We start from the raw sequence: 16,311 nt of genomic DNA on the forward strand, positions 1-16,311 counted from the left end.
TCTAGATTTGACAGGAACTTACTCATGGTATACATATGCAAAAAATATTGTTGAAGAGACTAATGTTGACCTTAATATTATTTCTACTTGTAAGGACATAAAAGATGTAAATAAAATAAAAACCGATATAAAATTAAAAATGAAAAATAGATATGAAGATTTAATTCAAAATAAATTTCAAAACATTGATGATAAAAGTAAATTTTTTCTTTATAAAAAAAGATTACAAACTAGAATCTTATCTTAATACATCTAATTTTCAGATAAGGAGATTAATCACTAAATTTAGAATAAGTAATCACTCCCTTTTGACTGAAAAGGGGAGATATTTTAAAATCCCAAGAGAGGAACGACTTTGCCATAAATGTAAAATACTAGAGGATGAGAAACATACGCGGTATTTCAAAACAACTAAAAGATTTCAAAGACTTCAACCAGTTTTTCCATTTTGTTTCATGATCAATCGACAGCGGATCATCCCAATCAGTTCCTGGTGGAACAACTTCTCGAAGTAGAATTTTTCCACTGATGACTAGCGGCGTAATAAAACCCAACGGATCAAACAAACTGTTAATAGTTGAAAGTATGCCTCTACGGGTGATTGGTTTTTCATCATCATTAACACGAAAGATAAACATGTCTGTCTGTAAATTCCACGACAAACCTAAACTATGCTGAACAGGCAAAGTATCTGAGCACAAATCCAAATCTTTTAACTCTTTTCCTAAATCCTCTAAAGGAAAAGCTTTCATCACATCGATATCGTTTGAAATGATTTTGTGTAGTCGTATGTTCCCATTATCCTTGAGAGCTTTTTGTGTTCTTTGCATAAGGTCAATTGCATCATCCTTGTCTGCAAAAGAGATCAGACCATCATCTACATAAAAATCATTCGTAACAAAAGAACGCACATCATTTTCAGCTTCTGAAACAGCTTCACGTAAACCATATGTCGCTACAGCAGGTGAAGGGGTGTTGCCAAACACATGTACTTTCATGCGGTATTCAATCAACGGTTTTGTGATGTCATTGTTCTCATACCAAAAGAAACGCAAATAATCTCGATGATATTCATCAACATGAAATTGGTAAAACATTTGTTCAACGTCACCTGTTATTGCAATTCTATTCTTTCTAAAACGCATGAGCACTCCAACAAGGTTATTAGTCAGGTCCGGTCCGGACATTAGAATACTATTAAGAGATACTCCTTCATACAGTGCTGATGAGTCGAAAACTCCACGTATTTGATTTGGTTTTTTAGGGTGGTACACCCCAAAAAGAGGAAGATACCAGCATTCTCCTGGAATCTCGTCGGGTGCCACTTCAGCTGCACCACTACTAATCACTTTTGACATAAAGGTAACAAAATGTTCAAGCTTTTTAGAGTCCTTGCGCAAGCTTGAGTCTAAAATCTGAGCTCTTTTCCATGCTTGATAACGATTGTTAGGCATTTGTGGTTTCGGTTGTATAAATGGCAAAGGAGCTGACCAAAGACCATTCTCATCTTTACGAAAGTGACGTTGCATTAGTTCTAGAAACTGTCTGTCCTGAACCGAGGGACCTAATTTGTTGTCTGCCGGTGTACGAACAAAAATGTGATCTTGAACATCGTTAACCTTGATATTTAAATTACACAAAGGGAAAGTTGTGTGTCGTCCATCATTTAACACATGAGTTTTGCGAACGTTGATAACAGAAGGAGCATGAACCTTCCCAAGACAAACCTCTCCAATTACAACCCATCCTAAAGGAAGTTTTTGTGCAAAAGGTTCACCTTTACCACCAATAATTTGTTCCGTTACATGGTGCACTTCAGGTAAGTCGCGTCCTATCAAAAGTTCAACTTTACAACTTGGATCTAATGCAGGTAAGTATGGAGCAATACTATGTAGATGCGGGTGTGCATTTGCAACATCTGGAGTCGGTATTTCATGTAAATCACTAGGAATGGAGTCACATTCTATAACTTCTGGCATATCAAACGTTGATTGTCCATCAATAGAGCATATACGAATACCACTAGCATATCTGCCTACCATAGTAGAGCTACCAGAACATGACGACAATACGAACTGTTTTTGAGAACCATGGAGTCCAAGTCGATCGAAAAGATCCGGCGTCGCAAGACTATGATTACTCTGATCATCTATAATTGCGTAGATACGAACAGACTGTTCAGGAGAAGTTCCAGAGAAAACATCCACTAAAACTGTTTTCCCACACGAACGGCCGACACGCATATTTCCACACAATCTTGTACATATTGCTGATACTGTTTCTGTAGATAACTCCCCGCCATTGTCTTCATCAGTTTTTGGTGTACTGATTTTGTCGGATGTGGGTGGACGATCTATGTGCATAGATGAAACATGGCGATTGTTTCCGCAAATTGAACATTTAACATTGACATTGCAGTTCCTTGATATATGGTCATTTGATTGACAACAACGAAAACATATTTTCTTTTCACGGAGAAAACGCTGACGATCCTGAAATGGTCGCTTTTGGAAACCGCGACACTCACTTAAAGTATGTCCAGCTTTATGTATCGGACAACGATTATTGCTATCATGTACACGAGTGTTACTCTGAGCTGAAACCTCAACTTTCCTAGTCAGAACTGGATTTGAAGAACGCTTTGTATTGCTAGAAGTGCTAGAATTTGAATAACTAAAAGCAGGATCATTGCGAATTTGACACATATCTCTGATGAAATTAATAAAGAAGGAAAATGGCGGATACGCAACTGAATGTTTTTTCTTGTAATTTGACGCTTGTGTTGTCCATTTCTCTTGCAGGGAATAAGAAAGCTTTGATACGATCGGAGAAACAAACACCTGACGAAGAATTAAAGTAGCTTAACAGTGTTGAATGCATCGGGTTCGCCATTGCGGACTCTATTTCACTAAGTATGTCAAGGAGATCGTAGAGTTTCGAACTGTTATTGTTTGTGATAATCGGAAAATAATTCAATTTTTTCTTCAAAGCATTTTCTACCATTTCCGGTCGACCATATCGTTCCTGTAATCTATCCCAAATGCGGTTTAAACCTCTCGATGGATCGTGTGCATTTGAAGCTCTTAGACTCTTGGCAAATTTCGAAGACTCAGGACCTAGCCATTTTATTAACAAATCCATTTCCTCGAATGGAGAAACACAGAGTTCACCAGTTATACTCTGAAAGGATGCTCGCCAGGAAGCAAAAGATTCGGGTGTGTCATCAAAGTTCATAAAACGTGTCAACAGAAAATCTTTCCGTAGCATGAATTTTGTAACATCAGACATGACACTTACGTACGGATTATGTGGTGGTAAGTAAGACATAGGTTGAGGTTGTTGATAGTTGGTAGCATTTGATTGAAAATGTGATGGTTGACTAGATACTGCAGTATAAATCGGTTGACTTGGCACTGTAGCGGAAATCGGTTGACTTAACACTGTAGCGGAAATCGGTTGACTTGACACTGTAGTGGAAATCGGTTGACTTGACACTGTAGCGGAAATCGGTTGACTTAACATTGTAGCCGAAATCGGTTGCATCATGGATAATAATTCAGATGATACAGGAGGAAGATTATTGTATTGAGGAGCAAACGGAGCCGTCACTGAAATATATGGCTGATTATCAGAAAAGCCAACACCATTTGTCCATTGATTTGCACTATAACTTGGTAATGTGTCTACATACTTGCTAACCTTGTCATGTTTGTCCTCTAACACCATTGGCAATTCTTGATCTTGATCTTCCAAAATTCTGGCCTCTACCTCTGCTGCTTCAACTATTCCTTCTTGTTTTACAACGCTCATACTTGCTTCTATATCTGCTTTTTGTTTTAACAGTTCACTTTCTCTTTTAACATATTCTAAACGAACCTTTTCTGCCTCTGCTTTTGCTCTTTTGTGACTAGCTGATGACCCAACAGTTGATCCACTCACTTCCGATAATTCTTCAACTAATTCAAGTTTCTTTTTCTTAATATCGTTACTAACTCTTCTGACGACGCTAAAACAACTATCAGATAATTCATTGAGATCGTGCAACACTTTTCTGGATTCTTCAGTATTTGTCCTTTGTAAATATTGTTTATACTCTTCTGAACGACGACAAAATTCTTTGAAATTTGTATAAACATTTTTCTCTAAATTTCTATAATCCTTTAACATCTGACAGGATGGCAGAGTAACAAATAAATCCTCTAACTTAGACCATACATTGTCAACTTTGTCCTTTAGTTTTTCACTTTGTTCGTCAAACATTGCTTTGCCTTTTACTGTAAATTTCCTTACTCGGCTATCTGACATCTGAACCTCAATATCTTTTACTATACCGTTAGGTAGCTAAACAGTTAGTTAACCAAAACACTCTATGTGGCAAGTACTAATCACTGAATTCATTTTGACGAATAATGTTTATTATTTGATATGATATACAGTTGTTACAGACATGTGTTGAGTGCGTGTGGTAAAAGCTACAATAGAAAAATGAAAACCTTATACTAGTTGATAAAAAATAACAATTTAAAGAAAACACAGATAAAGGTGAATTTTGAAAACAAAACAATGTATTTATATATCAAAAAGCTTTAAAAACGTAGACAAATAATCCTTTACATGGAAAATACCATAATATATAGTCTTGGCATAAAATATAATGTCTCTGACGGGTTGCCATACTTTAGAAAATTAACAAAATATGTATGTGATATGTCTTGTACAATTACTTCTTTTATATTAAATATATCTCAAAAATACATATGCATCTGTATAGAATAAACATCAAATATCAAAAATTAACTTACATATTGGTCTGCCAGCATAGGATGACCAAGTTCTATGAAGATTTAAAACATTTGTCACCTTGTTGTGGTACACAACATCTATGAGTATGTCAGTATTTAAAGAATCTATTTCGTGTTCAAAGAATTCCTTTTGTACTTGTCTAATAACCAATGTTTCGGTTCCCTTGATAAAATCTGGAGTGTCCTTTTCAACGCAAATATGCCAACCTTTGCAACGAGATGTTGTTGTAGTACTTAAAGTCTTAGCTATGTGTCTCAAGAGTGATAATGATCTGACGAGAGATCGCCAACTAGAAAACTTGCTGTATCGTTGAGAGTCAATCTGTAGACTGTCGATTTGTGTTTTACGTGAAACAATTTCAGGGCGAATTTCCTTATCGCAATGTGGTGATAACAACGGAAAAGATACAATATCAAAAGGTTCCTTGTTTAATAACCATTTCGGTCCGTTAATCCAAGAACTAATAATTTGCATGTCTGGACAGCTAATAAATCTAGTCCCTAAGTCAGCTGGGTTTCTATCCGTTGATACATATGACCACTGTGAAGGTTCCGACACTGTATGAATCTTTTCTACACGATTACTGACATATGTGAAGAATCGACGGGTGGTATTACATATATATCCTAACACTACTCGACTGTCTGTGTAGTAATGACAAACACTCGGAGAAAGATTCATATGATGACATATCGCTTCTCCATCTTCCGTAGCCAACACGGCACCGCACAGTTCCAATCTAGGAATAGTATGACCTTTGATAGGTGCAAGTTTCGACTTTCCAGTAAGAAAACCTATAAATGACGAACCAGTTTCATCGATTGCCTCCAGGTAAGCTACAGCAGAGATTGCTTGTTCTGAAGCATCAGAGAAAATGTGGATATCAACTTGGCGTGTCAAAGAAATAGATACCGGAACAATCATACGCGGTATTTCAAAACAACTAAAAGATTTCAAAGACTTCAACCAGTTTTTCCATTTTGTTTCATGATCAATCGACAGCGGATCATCCCAATCAGTTCCTGGTGGAACAACTTCTCGAAGTAGAATTTTTCCACTGATGACTAGCGGCGTAATAAAACCCAACGGATCAAACAAACTGTTAATAGTTGAAAGTATGCCTCTACGGGTGATTGGTTTTTCATCATCATTAACACGAAAGATAAACATGTCTGTCTGTAAATTCCACGACAAACCTAAACTATGCTGAACAGGCAAAGTATCTGAGCACAAATCCAAATCTTTTAACTCTTTTCCTAAATCCTCTAAAGGAAAAGCTTTCATCACATCGATATCGTTTGAAATGATTTTGTGTAGTCGTATGTTCCCATTATCCTTGAGAGCTTTTTGTGTTCTTTGCATAAGGTCAATTGCATCATCCTTGTCTGCAAAAGAGATCAGACCATCATCTACATAAAAATCATTCGTAACAAAAGAACGCACATCATTTTCAGCTTCTGAAACAGCTTCACGTAAACCATATGTCGCTACAGCAGGTGAAGGGGTGTTGCCAAACACATGTACTTTCATGCGGTATTCAATCAACGGTTTTGTGATGTCATTGTTCTCATACCAAAAGAAACGCAAATAATCTCGATGATATTCATCAACATGAAATTGGTAAAACATTTGTTCAACGTCACCTGTTATTGCAATTCTATTCTTTCTAAAACGCATGAGCACTCCAACAAGGTTATTAGTCAGGTCCGGTCCGGACATTAGAATACTATTAAGAGATACTCCTTCATACAGTGCTGATGAGTCGAAAACTCCACGTATTTGATTTGGTTTTTTAGGGTGGTACACCCCAAAAAGAGGAAGATACCAGCATTCTCCTGGAATCTCGTCGGGTGCCACTTCAGCTGCACCACTACTAATCACTTTTGACATAAAGGTAACAAAATGTTCAAGCTTTTTAGAGTCCTTGCGCAAGCTTGAGTCTAAAATCTGAGCTCTTTTCCATGCTTGATAACGATTGTTAGGCATTTGTGGTTTCGGTTGTATAAATGGCAAAGGAGCTGACCAAAGACCATTCTCATCTTTACGAAAGTGACGTTGCATTAGTTCTAGAAACTGTCTGTCCTGAACCGAGGGACCTAATTTGTTGTCTGCCTGTGTACGAACAAAAATGTGATCTTGAACATCGTTAACCTTGATATTTAAATTACACAAAGGGAAAGTTGTGTGTCGTCCATCATTTAACACATGAGTTTTGCGAACGTTGATAACAGAAGGAGCATGAACCTTCCCAAGACAAACCTCTCCAATTACAACCCATCCTAAAGGAAGTTTTTGTGCAAAAGGTTCACCTTTACCACCAATAATTTGTTCCGTTACATGGTGCACTTCAGGTAAGTCGCGTCCTATCAAAAGTTCAACTTTACAACTTGGATCTAATGCAGGTAAGTATGGAGCAATACTATGTAGATGCGGGTGTGCATTTGCAACATCTGGAGTCGGTATTTCATGTAAATCACTAGGAATGGAGTCACATTCTATAACTTCTGGCATATCAAACGTTGATTGTCCATCAATAGAGCATATACGAATACCACTAGCATATCTGCCTACCATAGTAGAGCTACCAGAACATGACGACAATACGAACTGTTTTTGAGAACCATGGAGTCCAAGTCGATCGAAAAGATCCGGCGTCGCAAGACTATGATTACTCTGATCATCTATAATTGCGTAGATACGAACAGACTGTTCAGGAGAAGTTCCAGAGAAAACATCCACTAAAACTGTTTTCCCACACGAACGGCCGACACGCATATTTCCACACAATCTTGTACATATTGCTGATACTGTTTCTGTAGATAACTCCCCGCCATTGTCTTCATCAGTTTTTGGTGTACTGATTTTGTCGGATGTGGGTGGACGATCTATGTGCATAGATGAAACATGGCGATTGTTTCCGCAAATTGAACATTTAACATTGACATTGCAGTTCCTTGATATATGGTCATTTGATTGACAACAACGAAAACATATTTTCTTTTCACGGAGAAAACGCTGACGATCCTGAAATGGTCGCTTTTGGAAACCGCGACACTCACTTAAAGTATGTCCAGCTTTATGTATCGGACAACGATTATTGCTATCATGTACACGAGTGTTACTCTGAGCTGAAACCTCAACTTTCCTAGTCAGAACTGGATTTGAAGAACGCTTTGTATTGCTAGAAGTGCTAGAATTTGAATAACTAAAAGCAGGATCATTGCGAATTTGACACATATCTCTGATGAAATTAATAAAGAAGGAAAATGGCGGATACGGCACTGAATGTTTTTTCTTGTAATTTGACGCTTGTGTTGTCCATTTCTCTTGCAGGGAATAAGAAAGCTTTGATACGATCGGAGAAACACCTGACGAAGAATTAAAGTAGCTTAACAGTGTTGAATACATCGGGTTCGCCATTGCGGACTCTATTTCACTAAGTATGTCAAGGAGATCGTAGAGTTTCGAACTGTTATTGTTTGTGATAATCGGAAAATAATTCAATTTTTTCTTCAAAGCATTTTCTACCATTTCCGGTCGACCATATCGTTCCTGTAATCTATCCCAAATGCGGTTTAAACCTCTCGATGGATCGTGTGCATTTGAAGCTCTTAGACTCTAGGCAAATTTCGAAGACTCAGGACCTAGCCATTTTATTAACAAATCCATTTCCTCGAATGGAGAAACACAGAGTTCACCAGTTATACTCTGAAAGGATGCTCGCCAGGAAGCAAAAGATTCGGGTGTGTCATCAAAGTTCATAAAACGTGTCAACAGAAAATCTTTCCGTAGCATGAATTTTGTAACATCAGACATGACACTTACGTACGGATTATGTGGTGGTAAGTAAGACATAGGTTGAGGTTGTTGATAGTTGGTAGCATTTGATTGAAAATTTGATGGTTGACTAGATACTGCAGTATAAATCGGTTGACTTGGCACTGTAGCGGAAATCGGTTGACTTAACACTGTAGCGGAAATCGGTTGACTTGACACTGTAGCGGAAATCGGTTGACTTGACACTGTAGCGGAAATCGGTTGACTTAACATTGTAGCCGAAATCGGTTGCATCATGGATAATAATTCAGATGATACAGGAGGAAGATTATTGTATTGAGGAGCAAACGGAGCCGTCACTGAAATATATGGCTGATTATCAGAAAAGCCAACACCATTTGTCCATTGATTTGCACTATAACTTGGTAATGTGTCTACATACTTGCTAACCTTGTCATGTTTGTCCTCTAACACCATTGGCAATTCTTGATCTTGATCTTCCAAAATTCTGGCCTCTACCTCTGCTGCTTCAACTATTCCTTCTTGTTTTACAACGCTCATACTTGCTTCTATATCTGCTTTTTGTTTTAACAGTTCACTTTCTCTTTTAACATATTCTAAACGAACCTTTTCTGCCTCTGCTTTTGCTCTTTTGTGACTAGCTGATGACCCAACAGTTGATCCACTCACTTCCGATAACTCTTCAACTAATTCAAGTTTCTTTTTCTTAATATCGTTACTAACTCTTCTGACGACGCTAAAACAACTATCAGATAATTCATTGTGATCGTGCAACACTTTTCTGGATTCTTCAGTATTTGTCCTTTGTAAATATTGTTTATACTCTTCTGAACGACGACAAAATTCTTTGAAATTTGTATAAATAAAGGCAACAGTAGTATACCGCTGTTCAAAACTCATAAATCCATGGACAAAAAACAAAATCGGGATAACAAACTAAAACCGAGGGAAACGCATTAAATATAAGAGGAGAACAACGACATAACACTAACATGTAACACACATAGACAAAATCCCACGAGAATAACAAATATAACATATATATATAACATCAAAACCAAATACATTTTTCTCTAAATTTCTATAATCCTTTAACATCTGACAGGATGGCAGAGTAACAAATAAATCCTCTAACTTAGACCATACATTGTCAACTTTGTCCTTTAGTTTTTCACTTTGTTCGTCAAACATTGCTTTGCCTTTTACTGTAAATTTCCTTACTCGGCTATCTGACATCTGAACCTCAATATCTTTTACTATACCGTTAGGTAGCTAAACAGTTAGTTAACCAAAACACTCTATGTGGCAAGTACTAATCACTGAATTCATTTTGACGAATAATGTTTATTATTTGATATGATATACAGTTGTTACAGACATGTGTTGAGTGCGTGTGGTAAAAGCTACAATAGAAAAATGAAAACCTTATACTAGTTGATAAAAAATAACAATTTAAAGAAAACACAGATAAAGGTGAATTTTGAAAACAAAACAATGTATTTATATATCAAAAAGCTTTAAAAACGTAGACAAATAATCCTTTACATGGAAAATACCATAATATATAGTCTTGGCATAAAATATAATGTCTCTGACGGGTTGCCATACTTTAGAAAATTAACAAAATATGTATGTGATATGTCTTGTACAATTACTTCTTTTATATTAAATATATCTCAAAAATACATATGCATCTGTATAGAATAAACATCAAATATCAAAAATTAACTTACATATTGGTCTGCCAGCATAGGATGACCAAGTTCTATGAAGATTTAAAACATTTGTCACCTTGTTGTGGTACACAACATCTATGAGTATACACAGGAAACAGGAAATAAACTCTTTAAAGTGAAAGTGAAAGTACTCTTTAAAATGAAACTACAGGTAATTATAAAAATAAATTTAAAGGTAAATTTACCTGGATAGAAAAGTGAGAGTTGTTCTAATAGACGTGTTAGGAAAGTCGATACTACTGCTGGCGCTCGTGTTGGTCGGAAGAAATATACAATATGATTGGGGACCTTCTCAATGAGTATAAAAACTGAACTCTTTTGTTACCTGTTTGGGCGTGTTTGATACCGCTGAGACAAATCTGTAACAATTGTATTTATTAGAGTACGCAGGAAAAGATCAAATTATTTGTTTAAGAACCAGAAAAGATTCAATAAATACATTTTTAGACAAATTAATATTAGTTTTGTGAATAATTTATCTTGTTTTAACATCTTGTAAGCCTTTGTTATTTTATTAATACTTTTACTTTCAGTAACTGCAAGTACTTTGATATTGGTACTTTGTGTCTATTGTCTTTATGTTATTTCTTTTAACGAGTCCTGCCGATATAATGAGTCATGCCATTTTCAATCGATTTGCATAGTATGTACTTATGAATTACTGTTACAATTACACGACTGTCCGATGTTAGAAAAGGGTTTCGTCAAGAGCTCTTACGAACATATTTAACCCCGCAATATTATGTATGAACCGGTCACACACCATCAGCCTCTTATTCAGTAATTGAAGTTAGATTTTGAATGCGCACACTGGTAGTATACAGCAAATAAAAATAAGTACAACACAAAACAAATAAACACAAAAATAAATACCCCCCCCCCCCCCCACACACACACACTTCTCTTCTGTTATAAGACTATAAAAAGGTGTCCACGATTTTTGATTCTATATCATAAGCATACGTCTTTGGAAAGATCGTTATAAGCTTTTCTGATAATTCTGATTTTAGAAACAAAAAGTTTAAACGACATTTAAAGAACGATACAAACAAACTTTGCTTTAGTTGACATTTGACGATTTGAACCCCATTGTCTTCGTGTAAAATAACATCTGTCTGCATTTCCGATTCCAATGGGTTCAAGTTTATTCTCTCGCCTACAAAATTCGAGGGTTTCTTTACCCTCGGTCCGCCTTTCCGTCCGTAACACACTTGTTGACACTCTATATTTAACAACGTTCTAGGAATTTGACCGTACTTGATTCGTTTTTAGTCCTTATGAAAATCTAGAATCCTATTAATTTTTGAAGACAAAGGTCAAGGTCACAGTTGGAATTATTTGACGCAATAAGACGTCTAGAGACAGTCAGAGTCGTTTGTGACCTTATGGGAACAGCAAAGGAACGAACTAAAACAAACAGTTGAATTGTTTGGTGGACTTTTCGGGAGACATTAAACAATGCAAAAATTAATGCTACCCAATCATACAATGCTAAAAGTTATTAGGCAAGTGAACAACAAAATCCCAAATTTGCATTATAAAATAAATCATCGAGCGTTCATATTGTGAAAAGGGGATTTGTGTTTTCCAAAATATTTTTTTTTTTTTATTATTTTTTTTAAATCGTACCAGAATGAAGCAAAACGATACTAGTAGTTTGCTTCCATTGAGAGATCAAGCGGGCCAAAACCCTTATCAAATTTTTTTTTGAAGAAATTTTGTTGATTCTGAGAATAAAACAAAAACATCCCCTCTTTTGCATGTGTATCCTTAATTTACAAATGTACCACGTAATTTATTTTAATTATCACATTTGAAAATTAATTTTGGTTCTTAACAATGCCCGATCGGTCATGTATTGCACACTATAAATAACGTATTTCAGTGACCATACAGGTAATAAAAAATAGAGTATTTATAATTTTGGAGATGACCCCCCAAATCTTATTGTATTTATCTTCCATCCAACACGAGCACCAACAGTAGTATCGACTTTCCTAACACGTCTAATTAAAATTAAAGTAGAAATGTAAACAATGACAATTAGGCAAAAAATAATATCGTTATCAAATTATATAGGGAATGAAAACAGCACATAAATTGTTCAAATAAGGCCTTCGAAAATAGTGGAATTAATTACTTTTGGAGTGTCAAAAACTCGTTGGAAGTACTTGGTAAATTGCATGCTTATATTGGTGATTTTGAATCTGTTCAAAGTTTTGATTTTTCTACCCTATATACCACATTGCCTCACATTCTCATTCAGAAAAAATTCACACACCTAATTAAATGGGCACTTAAAAAGTCAGAATGTGAATATATATGTTCAAACTCCTTTAGGTCATTTTTTAGTAGCAATAAACAAATAAACTATGTCAATTGGACATGCTTTGATACTATATCTGCCCTTGAATTATTACTAGATAACATTTTTGCTTTGGAGATTCCGTATATCGTCAGGTTATCGGAATTCCAATGGGGACTAACTGTGCACCACTTATTGCGGACCTGTTTTTGTATTGCTATGAGTTACAATTTATGACAACAATCAGCAAAGACCCATCGAAACAACATCTGATACACAAATTTAATAATACTTTTAGATATTTGGATGATATTTTGGCTCTCAATAATGACGACTTCAGTATGTATACTAAAGAAATTTATCCTGTTGAACTTACTTTAAATAAAGCTAATACTAACAATGACCACTGCCCTTTCCTCGATCTTGATATATATATATATCATTAACGGAAAGCTTTATACTAAAATTTATGATAAAAGAGATGATTTCTCATTTCCTATCGTTAATTATCCATTTTTAGATGGTGACGTTCCCTTGTCACCATCTTACGGTGTTTATATATCTCAACTTGTACGTTTCGCTCGTGTATGTAATAATGTTTTAGATTTTAACGAGAGAAATTTATGTATTACTGAAAAATTATTACACCAGTGTTTTCGATATCACAAACTAGTCAAACATTTACTAAATTTCATCATCGGTATAAGGACATCATTCGGAAATATAGCTCAACATGCAGACTTCTCATACGTTCAGGTATTTCACATCCAGAATTTTATGGAAATATTCTTTATAAAGTACAAAAATGTCAGTATTCACCTCAGAAGCTAACAAAACCTTTAAATAAACTTATTACGAAGGGATATAGTTACGATACTGTTGTCAGATCATTAAAGATTGCATACTTTGGCGTTAATATTGATTCACTTATAGGGTCTTTGCATCGGAACTAAACACATTTATTATTAATAAACCAGTTGTTGGCATTTATGTTATGATGGTATGATACTAAACCCCTCACGGGGAGGATCGGCTTGATATTCATATGATGAAGACATAATTTTTCAATCAGTTTGATTGAAGTCTGGAGCTGGCATGTCAGTTAACTGCTAGTAGTCTGATGTTATTTATGTATTATTGTCATTTTGTTTATTTTCTTTGGTTACATCTTCTGACATCAGACTCGGACTTCTCTTGAACTGAACTTTAATGTGCGTTTTTTTATGGGTTTACTTTTCTGCATTGGCTAGAGGTATAGGGGGAGGGTTGAGATCTCACAAACATGTTTAACCCCGCAGCATTTTTGCGCCTGTCCCAAGTCAGGAGCCTCTGGGCTTTGTTAGTCTTGTATTATTTTAACTTTTAGTTTCTTGTGTACAATTTGGAGTTTAGTAGGGCGTTCATTATCACTGAACTAGTATATATTTGTTTAGGGGCCAGCTGAAAGACACCTCCGGGTGCGGGAATTTCTCGTTGCATTGAAGACCTGTTGGTGATCTTCTGCTGTTGTCTGCTCTGTGGTCGGGTTGTTGTCTCTTTGGCACATTCCCCATTTCCATTCTCAATTTTAATTCAGTAGGTCACATTCGTTAAAATGTAATGGAAATTTATCACAAAGTACTTTAGAGTTGACAAAAAAGGCAAAAAAAGTATTTTTTGCAATAAAATCCTATACTAAATCATTGAATAATCTACCTATAAAAGTAGCAAATAATCTTTTTGATTCTTTAGTAAAACCAATTATGACTTATAATTCAGAAGTAACATATTTGGATACATATATTTCTTTTCATCGAGCCAATAACAGAGCCTTATCTTCAGGAAAAGAAATTAATCAACTTGATTTTATAGACAAAACCCCCATTGAAAATATGCATCTTAAATTTTGCAAATCTACTCTAGGAATAAGAAAAAATGCATCCAATTTAGGAGCAAGAGCTGAATTAGGGAGATTACCTGTCGAATGTTTTATTAAAACACAAACCCTTTTATATTTAGCTAGACTATATAATAATAATATTAATCCATTGATAAAGGAAGCTTTTTCTCTAGCACAGTCTCTAGATTTGACAGGAACTTACTCATGGTATACATATGCAAAAAATATTGTTGAAGAGACTAATGTTGACCTTAATATTATTTCTACTTGTAAGGACATAAAAGATGTAAATAAAATAAAAACCGATATAAAATTAAAAATGAAAAATAGATATGAAGATTTAATTCAAAATAAATTTCAAAACATTGATGATAAAAGTAAATTTTTTCTTTATAAAAAAAGATTACAAACTAGAATCTTATCTTAATACATCTAATTTTCAGATAAGGAGATTAATCACTAAATTTAGAATAAGTAATCACTCCCTTTTGACTGAAAAGGGGAGATATTTTAAAATCCCAAGAGAGGAACGACTTTGCCATAAATGTAAAATACTAGAGGATGAGAAACATTTTTTACTCTATTGTGAGTATAATAAAACTCTAAGAAATGATTTTTTTCATCACATATGACATATAATAAAAATATAAAAAAAAAAAAAATATTTACTAAATCCATCATCGCCTTTACAAACAAATAAGTTAGGATCCTTCCTGAAAAAGTCATTAGAACTGAGGGCAGGGGACTCTTAACAACTTGTTTGTTGTTAAAAAAAAAATTTGATGCTGTTGTTATTGTGTATGTTTAATATGTATGTTTATTGTGTTTATTGTGTTAATATATGTTGGTCACAAACTGTAAAGTTTATATGACAATAAAATATTTGATTTGATTGATTTGATTTGATTTGTTAAAACGGAAGAGGATTGTAGTTACGACATAAGGAACATATCCGATATCATCTGTGAAACCCGTTTTTTTTATAACGGTCAACTAACTCGTGATGACGTCCGTAAAATTTACTGATACGGTAACATTTTTTACATTCACTACTGATTTTTTTTATTATTCTAACAAAAAGCATGCAATTGATATTTTGCAGTTAAATTGTAGAAACACAATTTAAATCATATGCACTGTTTTGAAAAATACAGTAAATGGGTGTCCACTTGAATGTGGATTCACTGGAACGACGGTTAACTGCATTAAAAGAAATCTAAAACAGTGCCGTCTGAGATTTCTAATTCGACAACCAGATTGTGAGTAGTAACATTTTTTTATAAAGTAATATGATATAAAAAAAAATAAAAACACAAAAATACTGAACTCCGAGGAAAATTCAAAAAGGAAAATAAAAAATCAAAAGGCAAAATCAAAAGTCCAAACACATCAAACGAATGGATAACAACTGTCATATTCCTGACTTGGTACAGGCATTTTCTAATGTAGAAAATGGTGGATTGAACCTGGTTTTATAGCTAGCTAAACCTCTCACTTGTATGACAGTCGCATCAAATTCCATTACATTGTCAACGATGCATGAACAAAACAAACATAATATAATACTATCTTTATTTGTCATATAAGTAACATTATTCTTGTGACATAAACAAAAGTAACAACAACAATACAATAACTGAGTTGAACACACACATATCTATATATATACAAGTAAAATTAACTAAGAGTCCCCTGTCCTCAGCTCTAAAGACTGTTTTATAAAGGAACCTGTTTTTTTTCACTTGGTTTATATTAGAAGGATTTAGTAGGACTACTAGTTTTTCAGTATC

General features: G+C 34.8%; 2 protein-coding genes across 2 annotated transcripts; both read right to left on the reverse strand.

Annotated features, from left to right (window-relative positions):
- Nucleotides 1–374: 374 nt before the first annotated feature.
- Nucleotides 375–2,705, reverse strand: LOC139518208 (uncharacterized). The gene has a single exon (XM_071309894.1). It carries the CDS (start codon nt 2,703–2,705, stop codon nt 375–377), a length of 2,331 nt encoding a protein of 776 aa, XP_071165995.1.
- A 2,074-nt stretch (nt 2,706–4,779) lies between these two features.
- On the reverse strand, nt 4,780–8,223 carry LOC139514121 (uncharacterized). The gene has a single exon (XM_071302869.1). The coding sequence runs from the start codon at nt 8,221–8,223 to the stop codon at nt 4,780–4,782; it is 3,444 nt and encodes a 1,147-aa protein (XP_071158970.1).
- Between the last annotated feature and the right edge of the window lie 8,088 nt (nt 8,224–16,311).

Source organism: Mytilus edulis, chromosome 3 (assembly GCF_963676685.1).
Source record: "Mytilus edulis chromosome 3, xbMytEdul2.2, whole genome shotgun sequence".
Taxonomy (NCBI): domain Eukaryota; kingdom Metazoa; phylum Mollusca; class Bivalvia; order Mytilida; family Mytilidae; genus Mytilus; species Mytilus edulis.